The following is a 16,935-nucleotide window of genomic DNA, read 5'->3' on the forward strand; positions in this document are numbered from 1 at the left end:
TATTTGGTGTAGAAGAATTAAAAAGAAAATAGCTTTGTTTTAGCTCACAAGCTAGTCATATAGCTCATATAGATTTGATGGATTGATTTAAAATTAGTTAATTTAAAATTTAAAATCGTCTAAATTAAAAAAAAAAAAATTGACTCAATAGTTAGAAACCTACTTAACTCAACTAAAATCTAAAGAGAAAAATATTTTTATTTTATTATTCAATTTTAAATTTTTGGTAAGGCACAATTAATTTTGTCTTGTGGAATAGAAAATCTCTCTTTTTAAAACATCTTCAACGAGAGAACCAAATGAAGAGTCAAATGTTAAAAAATGTACTTTTAGCTTTTACTTTTTTATTTCTTCAGTTCAACGCATAAGCCAAATAGATAGTTATTTTAGCTATTTGTTTAATAACAAGCCATTTCTACATTTCCTTGTAGAAATGACAAAAACAAATAACTGTTGGCCAACGGCTATTTTTATAAACATTGGTCAACAGCTCTTTTTTTTTTTTTCTTTAAATGCAGGAGGAATTTTCTTTAAATACAGGAGGAAAGAACTTTTAGATTTTAAAATTTTGTATTGTGCCTCACCCTTTTCTCAAATTTAGAAAAACAAGAATCAATTATTCTCCGGTTAATTAATAACATTTGTTGTGTTAATTAGTTGAAATTAAAAGGTATGCTTGTTTAAAAGCATTTTCTATTTTTCTCTTTTATATCTCTTGATTTTTTAGATCTTTTGTTGTTAATTTAATATTTGTGATGATTTTTATTTATTTATTATTTTATGTTTTTAATATAGGTAAAGGAAGACAATTTTTATTTTTGTTGTTATCTTTGATAAAATTTGAGAGGAATTAATAATGGTAGTTGATATTGATAAAAATATAAAATGACATATTTAAAATTTATTTTTGATTGTTTGTTTTAATTTGAGATCAATTATATTTTGTTTTGTTGAAAATGCAATTAAACTAGTATATCAATTCTCTTTTAGTTCAAAAAATGGTAACCTCGTGTCTTGGCTTTCTAACGAGATTAATCTCACTTAAAATGGAGTTTTAGAACTTTAAATATAGTTAAAAATTTGATGAGTGCTCAGACAATAACAGTTGGAAATTGAACAGTAACATTTCAAAGTCAAACATTAACGGTTGGAAATTGAACAGTAACAGTTCAAAGTCAGATAATAATGATTCAAAGTTTTACAATAACAATAACTTTCATATTACTCCATTAATTTTATATTACTTTTATAAATTACTCATATTAATTATATAATTAATAACATCATAATTGTATTATATATAAAATATCTAAATTAGTTGTATAATTATATTAAAAATAAATTAAAATGAAATATATTAAACTATAATTGGCTTTTGTAAATAGCTTTTTACATTGGAATATACATAATAAAAAAGGCTATATTTACACCATTTAAAAAGCTATTTTTTTTATTTGGCTCTTTAATATAGCATTTTTTATTAGAGATGCTGTTAAGACCTTACATAACCAATAGTTAATTATTTATTTCCTGCCATGTCTTTCTTGAATTTATAATTTTAATAAATAAGTAAGATGGTAAGGAGATTTGTTCTCTTATTTTATTTTTTTAATTAAAATTCAGTGATCAATATTCAATAAAGTTTATTTTTTAACTTATAATTAATGATGGATTGGTTTAAACTGAGGATGGAAAAAAATTATTTAGATATAAATGATATTTTAAGAATTTTATCTCTTGATTAAACTTTATTCCATTATAAATGTTAGTCCAAGAATGTTTTGCATCTTTTCCTTTAAATAAAAAGAATGGATTTTTATCCGAATTTAAAAGTACATTGAAGATTTTATTATTTCTCATTTTGCATATTTCCGTGGAAAATGGATATTATTTGAAGGTGCAGAGGTGGAGGATTATAAATAAACTAGCTTTGATACCCGCGATGTCGTGGGTCATTTTTTTTTGTACAAAAAATATTAAAAAAAAATAAAAATTTAAAAATCTTGAGTTTTTCTGTAAAGTTATACCTAAAAATCTTGGGTTTGGCTGCAACGCCCGACTTAGGAGTAATATTTATAATATTAATAATAAAATTAAACTTGCATGACCCAAGTTTAAGTGAGCCTGACTGTAACATCGGGCCCAAGAATATTGGATGTGGGTCTAGCTATAAGGTCGTGTCATAAAAATGTGATAATTAAATAGATTAATTAAAAAAAACAAAGAAAAAAAATCAACAGAAAGGAAAAAACTAATGAAGAAAAAGAAAAAGAAATTGAATTAATTGGGTTAACCCTTTAAACCAGGTTATCCCGTAAAACTTGGAATTTGCGTCATGAAAGTTTAATAACTAAATAAAGAAAAAAATGACGGGTTTACCTAGAATTAACCGGGTTAACCCATCAAACCAAGTTAACCCGTCAAGCCCAAGATACGTGTCATGAAAGTCTGATAATTAAATAGAAAGAAAATTAACTTTAACAAACTAAACTAAATGAAAAAATAACTCGTTAAATCAGGTTAACCCATCAAACCCGAGATTTGTATCATGAAAATATGATAACTAAATAAAAAAATTTAACATTAACAAACTAAATCAAACAAAAAAATTCATTAAAAAAAATTAAAAAGAAAAAAAAAAGAAAAAAACATTCATATAATATAATACAATATAATAATAATTATAATGAAAAAACGTGGGGAAAGCTAAAGTTAAAGCTAAATTCTCAACCAACTCAATATTAAAAAAATAAATTTAACAAAGATAATTTAAAAAATAAACACGTGGGGAAAACACTGCAGCCAAACAAAAATCATACAAGGAAAATACTGTAGTAATCCATAGTGTTTTTTTTTTTTCTTTTTTAAAAAAAGCTACAAAGCTAAGTTCTCAACCAGCTTAATGTATAAAAAAAACCGAGATCCGTGTAATGAAAATATGATAACTAAATTTAATTTTTTTTTTCACATTAATAAACTAAATTAAAGAAAAAAAACACAAAGAAAAAAAAAAAGTCAAGTGTTTCATTGTGTGTACAATGATACATTATATATAAAAAACAGAAGAAACAAAAGTGAGGAAAAAAAAAAAAGTTGCTACAGTGAAAAACCCACGCGATAAAAAATAAAACATATAAAAAAAAGGCTGCTACAGTAAAAAACATTAAAAAAAAGCAAAAGAAAAAAAAAATGCTACAGAAAAAAAAATGCAAAAAAAAAAAAAAAAGCTTAAATAAGTAAAAGGCGCGGGGAAGCTACAGTAGTTTCCCCACGCCTTTTATTATATTACTTAATAAATGATATAGGGACGTCATGGAGCTGCAGTAACTACACAGATGGGGTGATAATTCATAGTTTTTTTAAATTTAAATTTTTTTTGTTTAAATTCAAATTTTTATATATTTTAAAATTATTTTGATGTATTTATATCAAAAATAATTCTTACAAATAAAAAATATTATTTTAATATATTTTTAAAATAAAATTTTAAAAAAAAAAACATTCACCCCACACGTCCAAACAAATTCAAAACTTTTTTCTTTTTAAAATGAAGAAAATCAAGAAATTTGCCAGCCTAATCTGATGCTTCTTGAAGCGTAATTAACAACTCCTAGTTTCCTTAAATGTAGGTAATTAAGAGCACGAGTTGTCACGTGGCGTGGCAGCTCTGATAACGGGGGATCGAGGAGGATAGAAACCTTTTTCATTTCTGTAACGTATGGGTTCTTCAAACCATTCACTTCGCTGCGTTTTCTTATCCTTCGTATACAAGATAGCTATTATTATTATTATTATTATAGAATATATTAAAAGGCGTGCCTTATTAACTGTAGCTTGGCACCATTGAAACACTCACGTAACATTATTTTCAAATAACTCGTTTTGGTTTTCAAGATTTTATTTCATGTGGTTTCATATTAATTAAAAGTCAATTACTTTTAATTTTTGTCATCAATTATGAAATTAAAAAAAAAGATCGAAATGTAGAAGATATCAAACATAGAAGGCATACTAGAAATTGCATAAAAAATCCACTTAGATCTTTAATCTTTAAAATAACACAATTTGTACAATTTAGATCCATTTATATGTTAAAAAAATCAATTTTAATATATACTTCACTTATATTGTTTTTTAGTTCCTTGCTAAAGAGAGGGGTTGCTGAATTTCAATAATGAGAGAAAAAATCATCATTCACTCCATTTCAAATCTCCAAAATGAATTTTCCTGGTTTCCACGAGTTTCATGATAATTGTTTAGAGTTTTAATATTGCATAAAAATATATCTAAGTCCACAAAGTCAAAACTATCTCAGTATGATTTTGAATTTTTGAACCATTTTTTTGGTATTTGGAGTTAATGGAATGATTTGTGAGTGTTACAAAGGTGTTGGTGGAATGTTTTTGGGTTGAAATGACTTAAAATTAGGTATTTTTTACTCAAAAAATCGTAACGTGATTTTACAGGCTTCACTATGGTGACTTGAATCTAAGCCTGCATACAATACGTCATTTGCCTTGATGAGTAACATGCTGGCTACTTTTTTCCTATGAAAAAAAACAAATAACATGTCATTCACCTCTTAAAAAAATTAAAAAATAAAAACAAGCATACCCACAAGCTTTGGCTTGAAAGCCCACTAACACTCCTAGCATTTTCATTACAGTGACCTAAGCATGCTAGGCCATAGGGCTACGAGTGTGGGCTCCCTTTCAATTTTTTCTTAGGTTGGATATAAATTTAAGGGAAAGAATTTATTGAACCTGGTTGAGTTCATAGTCTAGGTTATAAGTTTAACCAGTCAAGCCATGACACCCGAGCTATTTTTTTTCTAATATTACTATTTTTAAAACTAATATTGTTTTTTCATATTTTTTTTTAAAAATAAATTTTAAATTTATATTTCAATTAATATCTCTCATATGTGATTTGTTTTTTTTTCTTATTTAACATTTTTGGACAAAAAATGTTTTTTATGGTGTTGTGCATATTTAATTTTTTTAAAAAATTATCTTGATACATCTATAGTATTTTTATTTTATTTTGTATACAAGAACTTTGTTTTTTAAAATAAAAAATATTTATTTTCATATAACATTTCTAATATATGCTACATTGCATAATATTTTTTAACTTTTATTTTATTCAATAAATTTAATATATTTGTCTATTTTTAATATTGTTTAATTGAATGGAAAATTAATTTTAATAAATAAAAAATCAATAGAGACTATCGGGTAAATATCTTGTCTTGTAAGATTAAATATTTTGATTTATACCTCTCTTGATTTTTTCAATTTTATTTTTAGTTGTCGTTAATAATTTTTTTTATTATTAATATATATAGTTCTCGATTTATTTAATTACATGTATACATGAATTTTTTAATTTGCATTTAAATTTTTTATATACAAAAATATGTTAAAAAAACCTGCATGTAGAGTAATTTTCTAACAGAATTTTTTTGGCCCATGACAGAATGTTGGTCAATAGCTAGTACTTGGCTAAATTCGATAAGTTATTGTTTTGAAATTTGATTTGAATCGTAGGTTGATTTGTAACTGGAGATCTAGATCGTTTATCAACAAAAATAAAAAGAGAATTCATTCAATGTCTCTATGTTAAAAACTCGGTCATGACAGATTAACCTGAAAAAATAATAATTAAAACTCATTAATTTATTTAATTTTTATTTTTAATTTTTTTATAAAATAAAAAAATAAATTAACTCAAGGTAAAATCACCTACCCGATCAAGCCACTTGTTTCATGACCCAAGATTTACTACAAGTTGATTATTGGATTGGAAGTAAAAACAGTGACAAGTTAACTCAATAAACTAGTGATTTAAAATCTAACTTGAATTGAGTTTAATTTAAATTAAATTAATTTTAATATTAATTTAATTAAATTTGCACTTAAATAACGTAATAGATTAATTTATGATTTAATTAACCCAATAAAACCCAATTTAAACCAAATAAGAATAAAAGATTTAAAACAAAAATGAAAAAACTCGATTACTCAATGACGTGGACCAGGCCTGAATCAAGTCAAACTTAATAAAACTTGTGACGCTCAACTTCGTGCATACTTATGTTTTATATTTTGTTAGCTGGATTTCAATCTCTAAATTTAATGTCACGTGTCAATGCCAAAAACCTTGCTTGATCTCTTAAGACATGCAGATTAATAAGAAAAAAATATTTTTTTTGCGTTGAGATCACGGGTCCAAGAATCTGCTTGCAGGGAGCCAAACTAGTTTATATATTTGGCTTAACACGAACAATCCGTTTACACATATCTCCCTTTCTTCCTCGGAGAACAGTGCACATGAAAAAAAAAGTATACATTGCTTCCCATATATTAAGTTGTTTGTTACTTTTCGGGCAAGCGATACACAGATCCTATATAATAATACAAACTACACTGTCAACACCTGACACTAATGCCATCCAGAATTTAAGCTCTGGCATCTTGCTGTCCACTCTTGGAGGTTCAGGTCTAGAGATGAAATGGTTTGGAACTTACATTTGGCATGGATCCTAGCTAGACGAGACTTTCGATTCTAGAAATTCCAATCTTGGTTTCTAGTGCTCCCCATACACAAATATACCAGGGAGGTTTTGAGGATAAGATATAAAACACTAGGGCTCGGCTTAAAACCAGAGAGAAGCTATGACTGTTGTTTGAGAAACCTCTTTAATAACTAGGCATCCACATAGTTGGAATTAACGACCTTTTGATTTGCAATGGGAGGAGCGGTCCTCATCATGAGACTCTGAATGAAGGCTATCAACTACATAAAATTGTTAAGGAGCATGAAAATTATCAGTAAATAGTTAACACTACGTTTAATAGCAACACACAGAGCTTACAGAGTCCTGCAAAGATTAAAATGCACACAATCCTCACACTAAGATACAGGTGAACTGGGAGTGAAAATTGATCTGGGAAGCTCCATTTTGGAGGTCCAGTTGATTGAATGGGTGTTCTCATGCTTTCAAATTCAAGCTCAGCTTGCAAATTGAGTCTCTCAAACATAAGTTTCATAGATATAAGATGGACAGTTTGCATCTCGGTATCATGGCCAGGTTTGAACAGACTGGAGTTATGGGTGTTCTTGTGCTTTTATATTCAATCCCAGCTTGCAACTTGACAGCCTTAAACATAGTTTTCATCAATTCCATATGGGCTCTGTCAACTAGACACTATGGCTAGGTTGGATAGACTGGAGTTATGGGCAGATCAGGCTAAGCCTTAAGTGTAGACTCAATAGATTTGTGTTCGACGGAGTCTGGTACCATAACTCCCAACTAAATTGGACACATCACTAAACTGACTAGATTCCTAGCTCATTATAGAACAGACTAAGCTTTGGCTATTGCTCAGTACTAACAAATCATAATGTAAAAGCTCTTACCGATGCAAATCCGACGCACATAATACTGAAACCAGGGAAGGGGAACGGCGCCCTTTCAGAGAGGAATAAAGCTGGAAAACAATTTTGACTTTTTTAGTTTTCGTTTGAACTTTAGGCCAGAAAATAATTTAAAAAATGAAACTCCACTCACCTGTTAAAGGAGAGAAAACCAAGGGAGAAATGACATTGGCGAAGGAACTTATTCCAGAAATGCACCCTTGAGCCTTCCCCTGAAAAGGAAAAGAGAATTATAAGCATTAAAGGCACTCAGGCTACACAAACAGGACCCGTATCCACAAGCAAATAAGAAGACATTTGGCGTGTCTTGAACTGAAGAATATTGAATGCAAACTACAGGATAACTTCATTTGTTGTTTAACATGCATTCTTTTCTGTCAAGACTCAGTCTACCGACTAAAATCTTGAACCACTTGTAAATATAGTACCTGCTCACAGGATCCAACTTGCTTGGACACAATGCTTCGCATCTGCAATTTATCTTTGTAATATTATTTAGAGAATGCTGTAAGCTAAATGAAGACGAACTTCACAATAACAAATGAAGCAATTACTTACACATGGTTGTGAAAACACAAACAGAAGAGAGAACATGGAAGCAACATAAGGTACCTGTAAGGATCAGCTTTGAAGAAGTTAGCAATGCGAAGACATGACAAAAATTAGAGAAAGCATATACCAGAAACAATGAGAAATATTGAAAAGCCTAATACAAAGTAATAGAAAAGGCATCCAAAAATAAAAGGAAGAAGCTTGTTGTCATGTCTTAAGTTTCAAAGAAGTACCCAGAAGGTCCACGCTATGCTGTAAAGAAACACCTGCATCCAATGCCATAAATTATTCAATGACACGACCTGACATAAAGGTTACAGCTTATAGACCTAACAACTAGTTAAGGACATTATTCTGGTTCAAATAACATTTTGGGCTCAATTGAAATTGTATAGAATACAAGGTGCTTACATGTACACAGTTAAAAAAGAGCCCCACTGCAAGCAGCCTTGCTTCTCCAATAGCAGGAGTCAATATAGGCATAATAACCAACTGCAGGTTGTGCACCAATAATTCTATGTTGGAAAGCACTATGGGAAACAAGTGACAGAGAATGTCATTAAAACCGAAACAAAATAGAGTTCACAATTACCTGTGAAACGGTCCCTGCAATCCCAGAAATCACCATCAAATCAGCAAATTGATCCTTGCTAAAGTGAAATTGCGCCTTCAAATAGTACTGCAAAGAAACAATTACCATTAAGTCTCATACATAAATATGATGAATTTGTTTTTAAACCCAAATGATAATGTGGGCAGTGCGCCTAATGCTATTGAATCATTCCTACAACACACGGTAAGCCTAATTCATGTAGTTAGGAAGGTACCATTAATGAAGCATGAAGGCCAACTTCCGCAAGACTGTAGAAAAATGCAACAACAGCAGCTTGCGAAAGGGTCACACTGCATATAATCACTATACATATAAATATTTGCGACAACGGAAGCTCCAGAAAAAACTTCAGAAGCGAGTAAAGTCAAGCACTTGTTACAAGTAGAATGCCTTGGCACAAATTCCCTTTCTCCCACTTATTCATCAGTTAAAGTATCAATAGAAAAAAGTTTACAATTTATAGAGGAGCCACTAACCTGCTCTTAAGCAAGCAGAGCATATCCTCCAAGGAAGGTGCTGATTTAAAAACCTGCACATTTTTGCTTGGAATTTCATGTGCACAGCATGCAGCATTAGCTTTTCCTTTTCCTTTCCCGTTCCCCTTATATGTTAGTATTGGAGTAGAGAGTTGTTCATCGATGATGGAATCCTGAAGAAATAATCTCATGTACACGAGAGCTGCGATTGCCACTGAGGCAGAAACCTGATGAAAAGGTAAAGTTAATGATAAAAACGTTAAGAAAAGGAGACGGGGACGGAGAGAGAGAGAGAGTGTGTTTTGTACCTGGAAGGTGGAGGAGGTGGAGAGGAAACGAGTGGAGAGGTTTCCGCATACGAAAGCGGAGGATGCAATGCCTGAAAGAATCCCAAACGTCGAGGCTCGCCGACTCTCCGGAACATTGTCTGCCTGGAGATAGAAAGAGATGATCTAAAGGGAAACGAAGACAAATAATGGGCCGCGTTGTTTCATATTCCATTAGCCCAGTTCACTTATTAATCAAAACCAACCGACCCGATTCCAACCCTGTTCTATGTAGTTTAAAATAGGGCCCGACAATATTCAGTGCCGAACATCGGTCAACAAACACTAGTTTCGATCTTGATTCGGTAAAGGTACGAGTATAAATGTACAGTAATATTCTTCGAAAGAAGGAGGGGGGGGGAAGGTGTTTACCACATAGGCGAGAGCAAGGCATTGGACACTTCCTTCACAGACCATGGCCATGAGAGTCCTGACGACATAATACGCATAAAAGAAGTTCCTGGTCCTGCTGTAGGCCAATATGGCTGCAATAATATTTCAACTCAAGTACGGTTCCCGCAAACATTTTCTTAAAGAAATCGATTAAAGAAAATTCACTTCGGTCTTGCTAATTAATTCAGTAATGATGGCGTGAAATATTAGATTCACTTAGCACATTTTTTTGTTTGTTTTTAAATCTATTTTTTGGTACATTTAAAGGTGTGTTTAGTTAAAAAAATAAACATAAATTAATATTTTTTTTTCAATGCTTTTTCATGGTTTTGATATATTAATGACAAAAATAAAATAAAAAATAAAAATATTTTGATATAGTTTTAAATAAAAAATATTTTTTAAAAAATATCTTGTATTATAATACTAAAAATACACTAGTTGTAATTAAATTCAACGGTTTATGTCATGAGGTTCTCATTTTCTTTGATTGAAGGGGGTTCAGTCAAATAATTAGGGTTAAAATCAACGTAATTGTTCTAAAGTTCTTGTCATTATTTTTTCTTCTCGTCTTCCTTTATTGAAACAGCCTGTATTCGCAATCAAGTCAAAAAACGACTAACCACCCGATTATGTTGAAATTAATTTCTCCAACTTGCTTGATTAATGAAGGAGGCTTGTATATATTGACAATCAAATAACGACTAACCAACCATAAGGTTGAAAATCCCAACCTATAACAAGGAAAGTAAAACTATATATAGGAAGCTTGAAATGAGTCGATCATGACAGTTTTTATATATATAAACTTACAAATCTTTTGAGTAATAGGTTTTTTTCTTCAAAAACGATTTTTTTTTTCCTAATCAAAATTCCCTACTTTTTTTTATCTTTATTCTTCCATTTCAATGGAGGAAAACAAAAGAAAAATGTATGGAATTGACAAAAAGGAAGATTGAATTGAAAACAAATGCAGAAATAAGCAGATCCAATAGGTGGGTTCCGAAACTAAAAGAATTAAATAATTTATTTTGTTAAATTGCAAGTATTAAGTTATTATTTACTCTTCGAGGACAGTAGATTATTGAATTACCGCTCGATCATTCATAGAAAATCTCCTGGAATCCAACGAAAAAGTACATGCTTACCTGAGGGAACTATTATAAGACTCATTGGAACAGTAAGCAAAGCTTTCCGACCATACTTGTCCGACATGTTCCCTATCAAAGGCATCGTTACCAGCGTCCCAAGCCCTATAATCTGCATAAAACAAGACATCTTTATTGATTGCCACCAAATCTTTACTTCCATTCCGAACAATGTTTCTTTTTTTGGAGTTTTTTAAACTAAAATTCCAAGCTCCCAGTCTTTCTTCTTTCCGTGAAAAAAAATAAAAAACCTCAAAGACCGGCATGTTAATCAAGTAACCCGCCGACCCAAAACTTGACTCGGGCCAAGTTCGTCTTATCTTAAATATTTTTTTTACAGAGACATCAAATCATAGCTTAGATAAACAGTACATGACCGACCGTATAACTATGTAAGTAAAGATAAGAGGGCAGGCAAGCGAAAGTTCTTGAATAAAAAGGAGTTCCAAAGAAAAAGAACGGAGATTGCGACAACCTACATGTCACTGTCGACTATTGTCATTGTTCCTCAGGAGACGGTCCAGTGGTTATTAGGATTATTGTTAAGTTTCAGGTTTGAATTTTATAAAAAGTAACCAATAAGCTGTGGTGCTTCCAACGAACTACAAAACACGGCACTCGTAACACAATATTGTAAGCAAAATGTGATCGTGGGTCCTCAAAGGTGATGCTTTTTAGATGAGAAGACACTTGGATATATATATATATATATATATTGTTTTTACAAGAATTTTAAATTGAAAGAGCTAAAATTAAGGCTTGGTGACAACCATGGGAAGTTTCGTTTCACGAGGTTGATTTAATTCATGTCATAGACGAGGCCAAAGCCTGAAACCTTTGCTTTGCACGTAACATTGTGTTTTTTTTTTTAAAAAAAAAAATTTAGTTTAAAAATATTTTTATATTAACATATTAAAATTATTAAAAATATATTTTTCAAATAAAATGTATTTTAAAAAAACATTCATAAACAAAATTAAACACTAACAAAAAAAATTATAATCAGAACCTAATAAACAGGTTCGGGAAAGAAAAAAAAAAAAAACATGGAAGAAATTAGATAGAGATAATAGACTCCACCATTTCATGGTTTGAAGTGAAGAGTTTTATACCATGATTATCCTTAAAAGCAGTCACTATTGTTGGCCTAAAGTTAAATGGAAAATGCTTTTGATTAAAAACAATAAGCACAATTAGCAGGGAAAAATTTCTTCTTCTTGCACAAACTCACTAAGCTTCTATTTTGGTAGATTGAATTGGAAAGGAATTTTAGCACGGTCGAGGAGTAGAAATTTAACTTAGGAGGATGATTGTTTGAGGGTTAAACGCCTGAAAAGAAACAAGAATAATTGATAACAAGAAGAAAAATTAGAAAACAAAAATTACCGTTTTTTGAAGTCCACTTAGATAAATGGCCAGGGAGCATTCATCTTCTCCAGGACAAAGTGCGGACATAAAAACATCAGTCATGGCTGGAGTCTCCATGGATGTTGAGAAGGAGTGAAGAAAGTGAGTCAAGAAGAGATGGCTTAATGCCGAAAGTCTTTCCATCTCTCTTTCCCTTGCTTGCGAAGGCTCTCAAAACACAAAGAAGGAACTAACTAAAGCAAAAGCTACATACCAAAACCTATAAAAGCATGCAGTTAAAGCACCACCAGTAAATAACGTCTACATATAACCGGGAAAAAATGTGTCTTGTGTTTAGGCTTGAGGCATCTGACATTAGTTTAAAGCGCACTATCGTAGTTGAGCGTTTGGGAGGTAGTGGGGTGTCCATTTCAATGCTGTAATTAAACGCTAGCACATGACAGCAAAACCACCACTATTCCAAAAATATGTCAAAGAAATCAGACACCTTGTAAAGTCATTTACTTCTAACTCTTCGATCTTGTCTTGATTTTACCACAACCGAAGCGGGAAGACCAGTGGCAGTGTAAAAGGATTCATTATGGCTTCAAATTCTTGTCCTGAACTTCATAAGAACATGCTTCGTACTCATGTACCGTAATTTATCTAGGCGTGTGAGTTTTGAGTGAGCCCATTTCATATCGAGTCAGGGATGGATCAGTCCAGCAGAATTCTTGGTTAGGCTTCTTCTAGTCTATTTTAAGTTAACATGGTAACCCTAAAGTTGACTGCATCAAACTCAAATTAACAGAAAAGTGAAAAGGTGGGGTATGAGTTAGCGGTTAGCAGATTCTCCGCATACGGTGGCAAGTGCATCCAAACTGTATATCTGCTGAGACTGAAAGGAAACTTCCTATGATTGGAGAGGACAGAGAAACTCTTTTTGTTAACTGCATACACTACACTGTGGCCTCATGATACTGGATTTTGGATTCAAGAAGAATATATGTCTGAAACTTTAACCAGAGTTTCAAGGACTAAACTTAAAGTAAGATATATTATGCCTGTAAATGATTGATGGGAAAACAAATGGTTCATAATTAACAAAGAACAGAATCATGCATCGTGACCTTAAATTAGCAGAGAAAGGGTGAAGACATGAGTGAAATCATTAAGAATGTTTAATGGGAAAGGGCAAAAAGAAAATGAGAAACAGAAGAACATACCGCTTGTTGGAATCCGGTTAGGTAAATGGCCAAAGAACACTCATCTCTTCCAGGGCATAAGGCCGACATTGTGACATCAGTAATGGCGGGGATCACCATAAATGTTGAGAAATTATGCAGAAATATTGTCATGAAGAGATGACTTAAACCTGACAACTTTTCCATTTCTCAACAACAGCTGAAGTGGGACGAGGAAGGGAAGGAGCAAAAGAAAGTAACCCACTCCTTGCCGAAAGAACCCACAAGTGACACATATATAAAGCTGCAGAGATTTCTTTGGATGAATAAGTGAAACACACACTTCCATATTTATATTCGTGAGAGCAAGTGAAGTTATTTATGCTGATAAATTGTGTGATACTCTAGCTGTAGTTAATACCGGAAGATAAAAGGGAAAGTTTTTATCATTTCTTTAGATTAAATATAATATTTTTTTCTTTTTTCTTTTTTCTTTTTTCTACAAGTGTCCCGTAATTACAACGTAAACGCCCTAAAGTTCTTTATTTTTTGCAGAGCCATGTAAAAACAATAGTCTAACAAAATTCCAAGAATTTTATTACATGCCAGATTTATTACAGGGATAAAAACTAGCTCATCACAGTGCAATTCACATGAAAGTGAGATTTCTACATAATTTTCATAATAAATCTTATGTTTTTGCATTTAACGAGAATATATCACATCTGTACCAAATAAATTTCTTCCATAAAATACGATTCTTTTGTTCCTGAAAGATCTTTAATGGAAAGATGCAAGAGATATTAAAAAATAAAAAAGAATCAAATTAACAAGTTAAAGTCGTGCCCGTTACACTTTTCGTTCCTGTTTCTTTCCTCTACCAAAAACATCAACAGGGAAGTTATACCTTGGATTATGACACTATTCTTTCTTTTTTTAGGATAAATAAAAGTAAAGTGTGACAGTGATCGGGTGAGTGATACGTTGCTTGCAAGTTCATGCAAGAAAAACCGGCCCCAATTATTCAAGCTAGGATTCCATTTCGGACTCGGAAAGGGGATAATTACGCAATGAAGCGTGCAAGTTTACTTTTGCCTCTCCGGGTAAGGTTGCTAACTGAAGGAGTGCTGGCAAAACAAAATTGGTCGCGGATCTAAGAAGGCAAGCTTCCCGGATCAGATTCTTAAGAAAAATTAAATAAAAAATCTATGATCGTTTATATGTATTAATAATTTGGGTTCTGTACTTTTATTGGTAAAGACATATCTTAGGACCTTACCTAACAGCTTAAACTATTGAGTTGAGATGGTTTCTCGACATGGTATCAGAGGATGATCAAGCGGTCATGAGTTCGAATCTCACCACCCTATTTGTTTGATAAAAATTAAGTATAAGGTAATGTGGATCTTTACAAGCTTCAAGCTCAAAGAGCTTTCACTTAAAGGAACGTGTTAGAGAATAATATAAATTATATCTTAGAGTCTCACCTAATAGTTTAAGCTATTGAATTGAGATAGTTTCTCTATATTTAATGATGGAAATGAAGGGGGTGGGTGGAAATTTAGAGAACAAAACGAGAAAGATGACGAGGCAGAAGGAAGTTTGAATCCGGACAGGACCTTAAACCTGATAAGGCTTTACCTTCTTGGTGGGTTATGGCTCAAGAAGGCCCCGATGAGTCAGCCCAGTTCAGTATTCGACTCCAGCAACAGAAACCACGTATGTTCGAGTTTAACGTGAATGTTATTTGTCAAGTTTGTCGTGATGGAAAAATTTAAAAAAACCTTAAAAATATCTCTCGGCTCTGCGCGTGCTAGCAAAGATGCTTGATGGTCCGCCACGAATAACGTGCGGTGGCCGACACTCCTGCCTGTGCAAGCTTACGAGTAGTAGTGGGGATGCGGTGGCGAAACTCAACCGAGTATAGTTATACAATCTGATCAAGATAATAAAAAGATTAACCCGATCATCTCTGTTGATTCAAAATTTAGTCCAATTCAAGTTTTATTTTGAATTGAATTTTTTTTTAACATCATCATTTTAAAAAAAATGGATTAACCCGCTAAATAACAGGGTATGAGCATTAATTAATAGTTCTGGATGATAAAAATTAGGGGCAAAATACAAGTCGATTCTATTCAGTACTGGTAGAAAATTTTAGATGCAAAGATTATCTGTATGTTCACGGGTTCATAAAAAACCGGATTGTGTTTTTGTTAGATAAGTACGGGCCGAATGTTCATGAGACAGCAGGCCTGCTAGTGTCACTTTGTTTTCTTGTGATGAACGCCCACGTTGTCTCTTTTATTAGGGTGCTCGGTTATCTCCGTGCGTGTGGACTAGTTATAGGAGTGTTTTTGGTAAGTTAGCATATTTTTTTTAAAAAAACCAAATTTGTAAACTAATATAAGTCGAAAAATAATTAAGAATCTATCATACTTGAGAGATTTGCAAATAAAATCTGCAACATTCAAATTACAAATGATATATGTGACTCATGTTTTGTAAATGCCATTTGCGATCTTTTTAGTAGAAGCGTTTAGGAATAATTTATTTTGCCATCAACTACCTGCTAAAAAAATAACAATTTGCACAATTAGCATATAATATATTTAATCACAAATAATATATTTAATCACAAATAATAAATATACACAGACAATTAAGACAATGTTAATATTTTATTAAAAATTAAATTAATTATACATATATTCACAATTCTTGTAAATATATAATAATATGTAATTATATCTAATAATCTTCTCAGCTCGTCCAACTAGAGGTCAGGTCTATAATATCTATGTAAGTTTGAGGAGGATCAATATCATCTCAACTCGTGGATAGACCTAGATCACTCGTGGATGGGCCAACATCCCTAACACTCCCACAATAAACAATCTCATCTTTTACTAGTGTTGCTTCAAGATACTTATCCTTCCCAACATATTGAAGTTCGCCACGGTATAAATTGAGTGTGGTGTTGGTGACAATACATTTCATCTCATTAACATCTTCATGGATAATCGTTGTTACTTTCTAAGCTTCTCATACACACATTAAAAACCAATCAATAATGATCATCTATGATAAAATTATTATGGTATTTAATAAATGTAAAACAATATTTCATACCAATCAATTATGTCTTGGATATTAGGGGGCATGATGCATTAAATTTGTGGATGTATCGAGAAACACGATCAGGTCAGTGTAATGAAATGGCACACAGTGGACAAATACCATGTTATCTAGGTATCTATATCAATCGTGGATTGTCACTTATCAAAACACGATCTCTCCTAGCATCTCATACATCAAGGTAAGATGCATAAATTACCATTCAACTCCCCTTACATTTACCTTGGCAACTGATATTGTGCAACTCCTCCCTAGTATATGATAAGATAATCTAAACTATTGCATTACTCAATATGGACAATGCATCTCAACAATATC

At 31.7% G+C, this 16,935-nt stretch overlaps 1 protein-coding gene across 3 annotated transcripts; it reads right to left on the reverse strand.

Annotated features, from left to right (window-relative positions):
* Positions 1–6,333: 6,333 nt before the first annotated feature.
* On the reverse strand, positions 6,334–13,802 carry LOC118052636 (uncharacterized). 3 transcript variants are annotated; one of them, XM_035063635.2, is made up of 14 exons: positions 13,522–13,800; positions 10,949–11,060; positions 9,780–9,892; positions 9,390–9,512; positions 9,082–9,308; positions 8,820–8,895; positions 8,585–8,671; positions 8,404–8,484; positions 8,226–8,258; positions 7,999–8,052; positions 7,869–7,910; positions 7,574–7,652; positions 7,423–7,493; positions 6,334–6,798 (listed from the first exon to the last, which is right to left on the reverse strand). In XM_035063635.2, exons 1-14 carry the CDS (start codon positions 13,684–13,686, stop codon positions 6,709–6,711), a joined length of 1,353 nt encoding a protein of 450 aa, XP_034919526.1. In that variant the 5' UTR covers positions 13,687–13,800; the 3' UTR covers positions 6,334–6,708. The 3 variants fall into 3 exon arrangements, with proteins under 3 accessions (XP_034919526.1, XP_034919527.1, XP_034919528.1); XM_035063636.2 differs by lacking the exon at positions 13,522–13,800 and adding an exon at positions 12,335–12,589; XM_035063637.2 differs by lacking the exons at positions 9,780–9,892; positions 10,949–11,060 and having other exon boundaries at positions 13,522–13,802.
* Positions 13,803–16,935: the final 3,133 nt, after the last annotated feature.

The sequence above is a fragment of the Populus alba genome, chromosome 2 (assembly GCF_005239225.2).
Source record: "Populus alba chromosome 2, ASM523922v2, whole genome shotgun sequence".
Classification (NCBI taxonomy): domain Eukaryota; kingdom Viridiplantae; phylum Streptophyta; class Magnoliopsida; order Malpighiales; family Salicaceae; genus Populus; species Populus alba.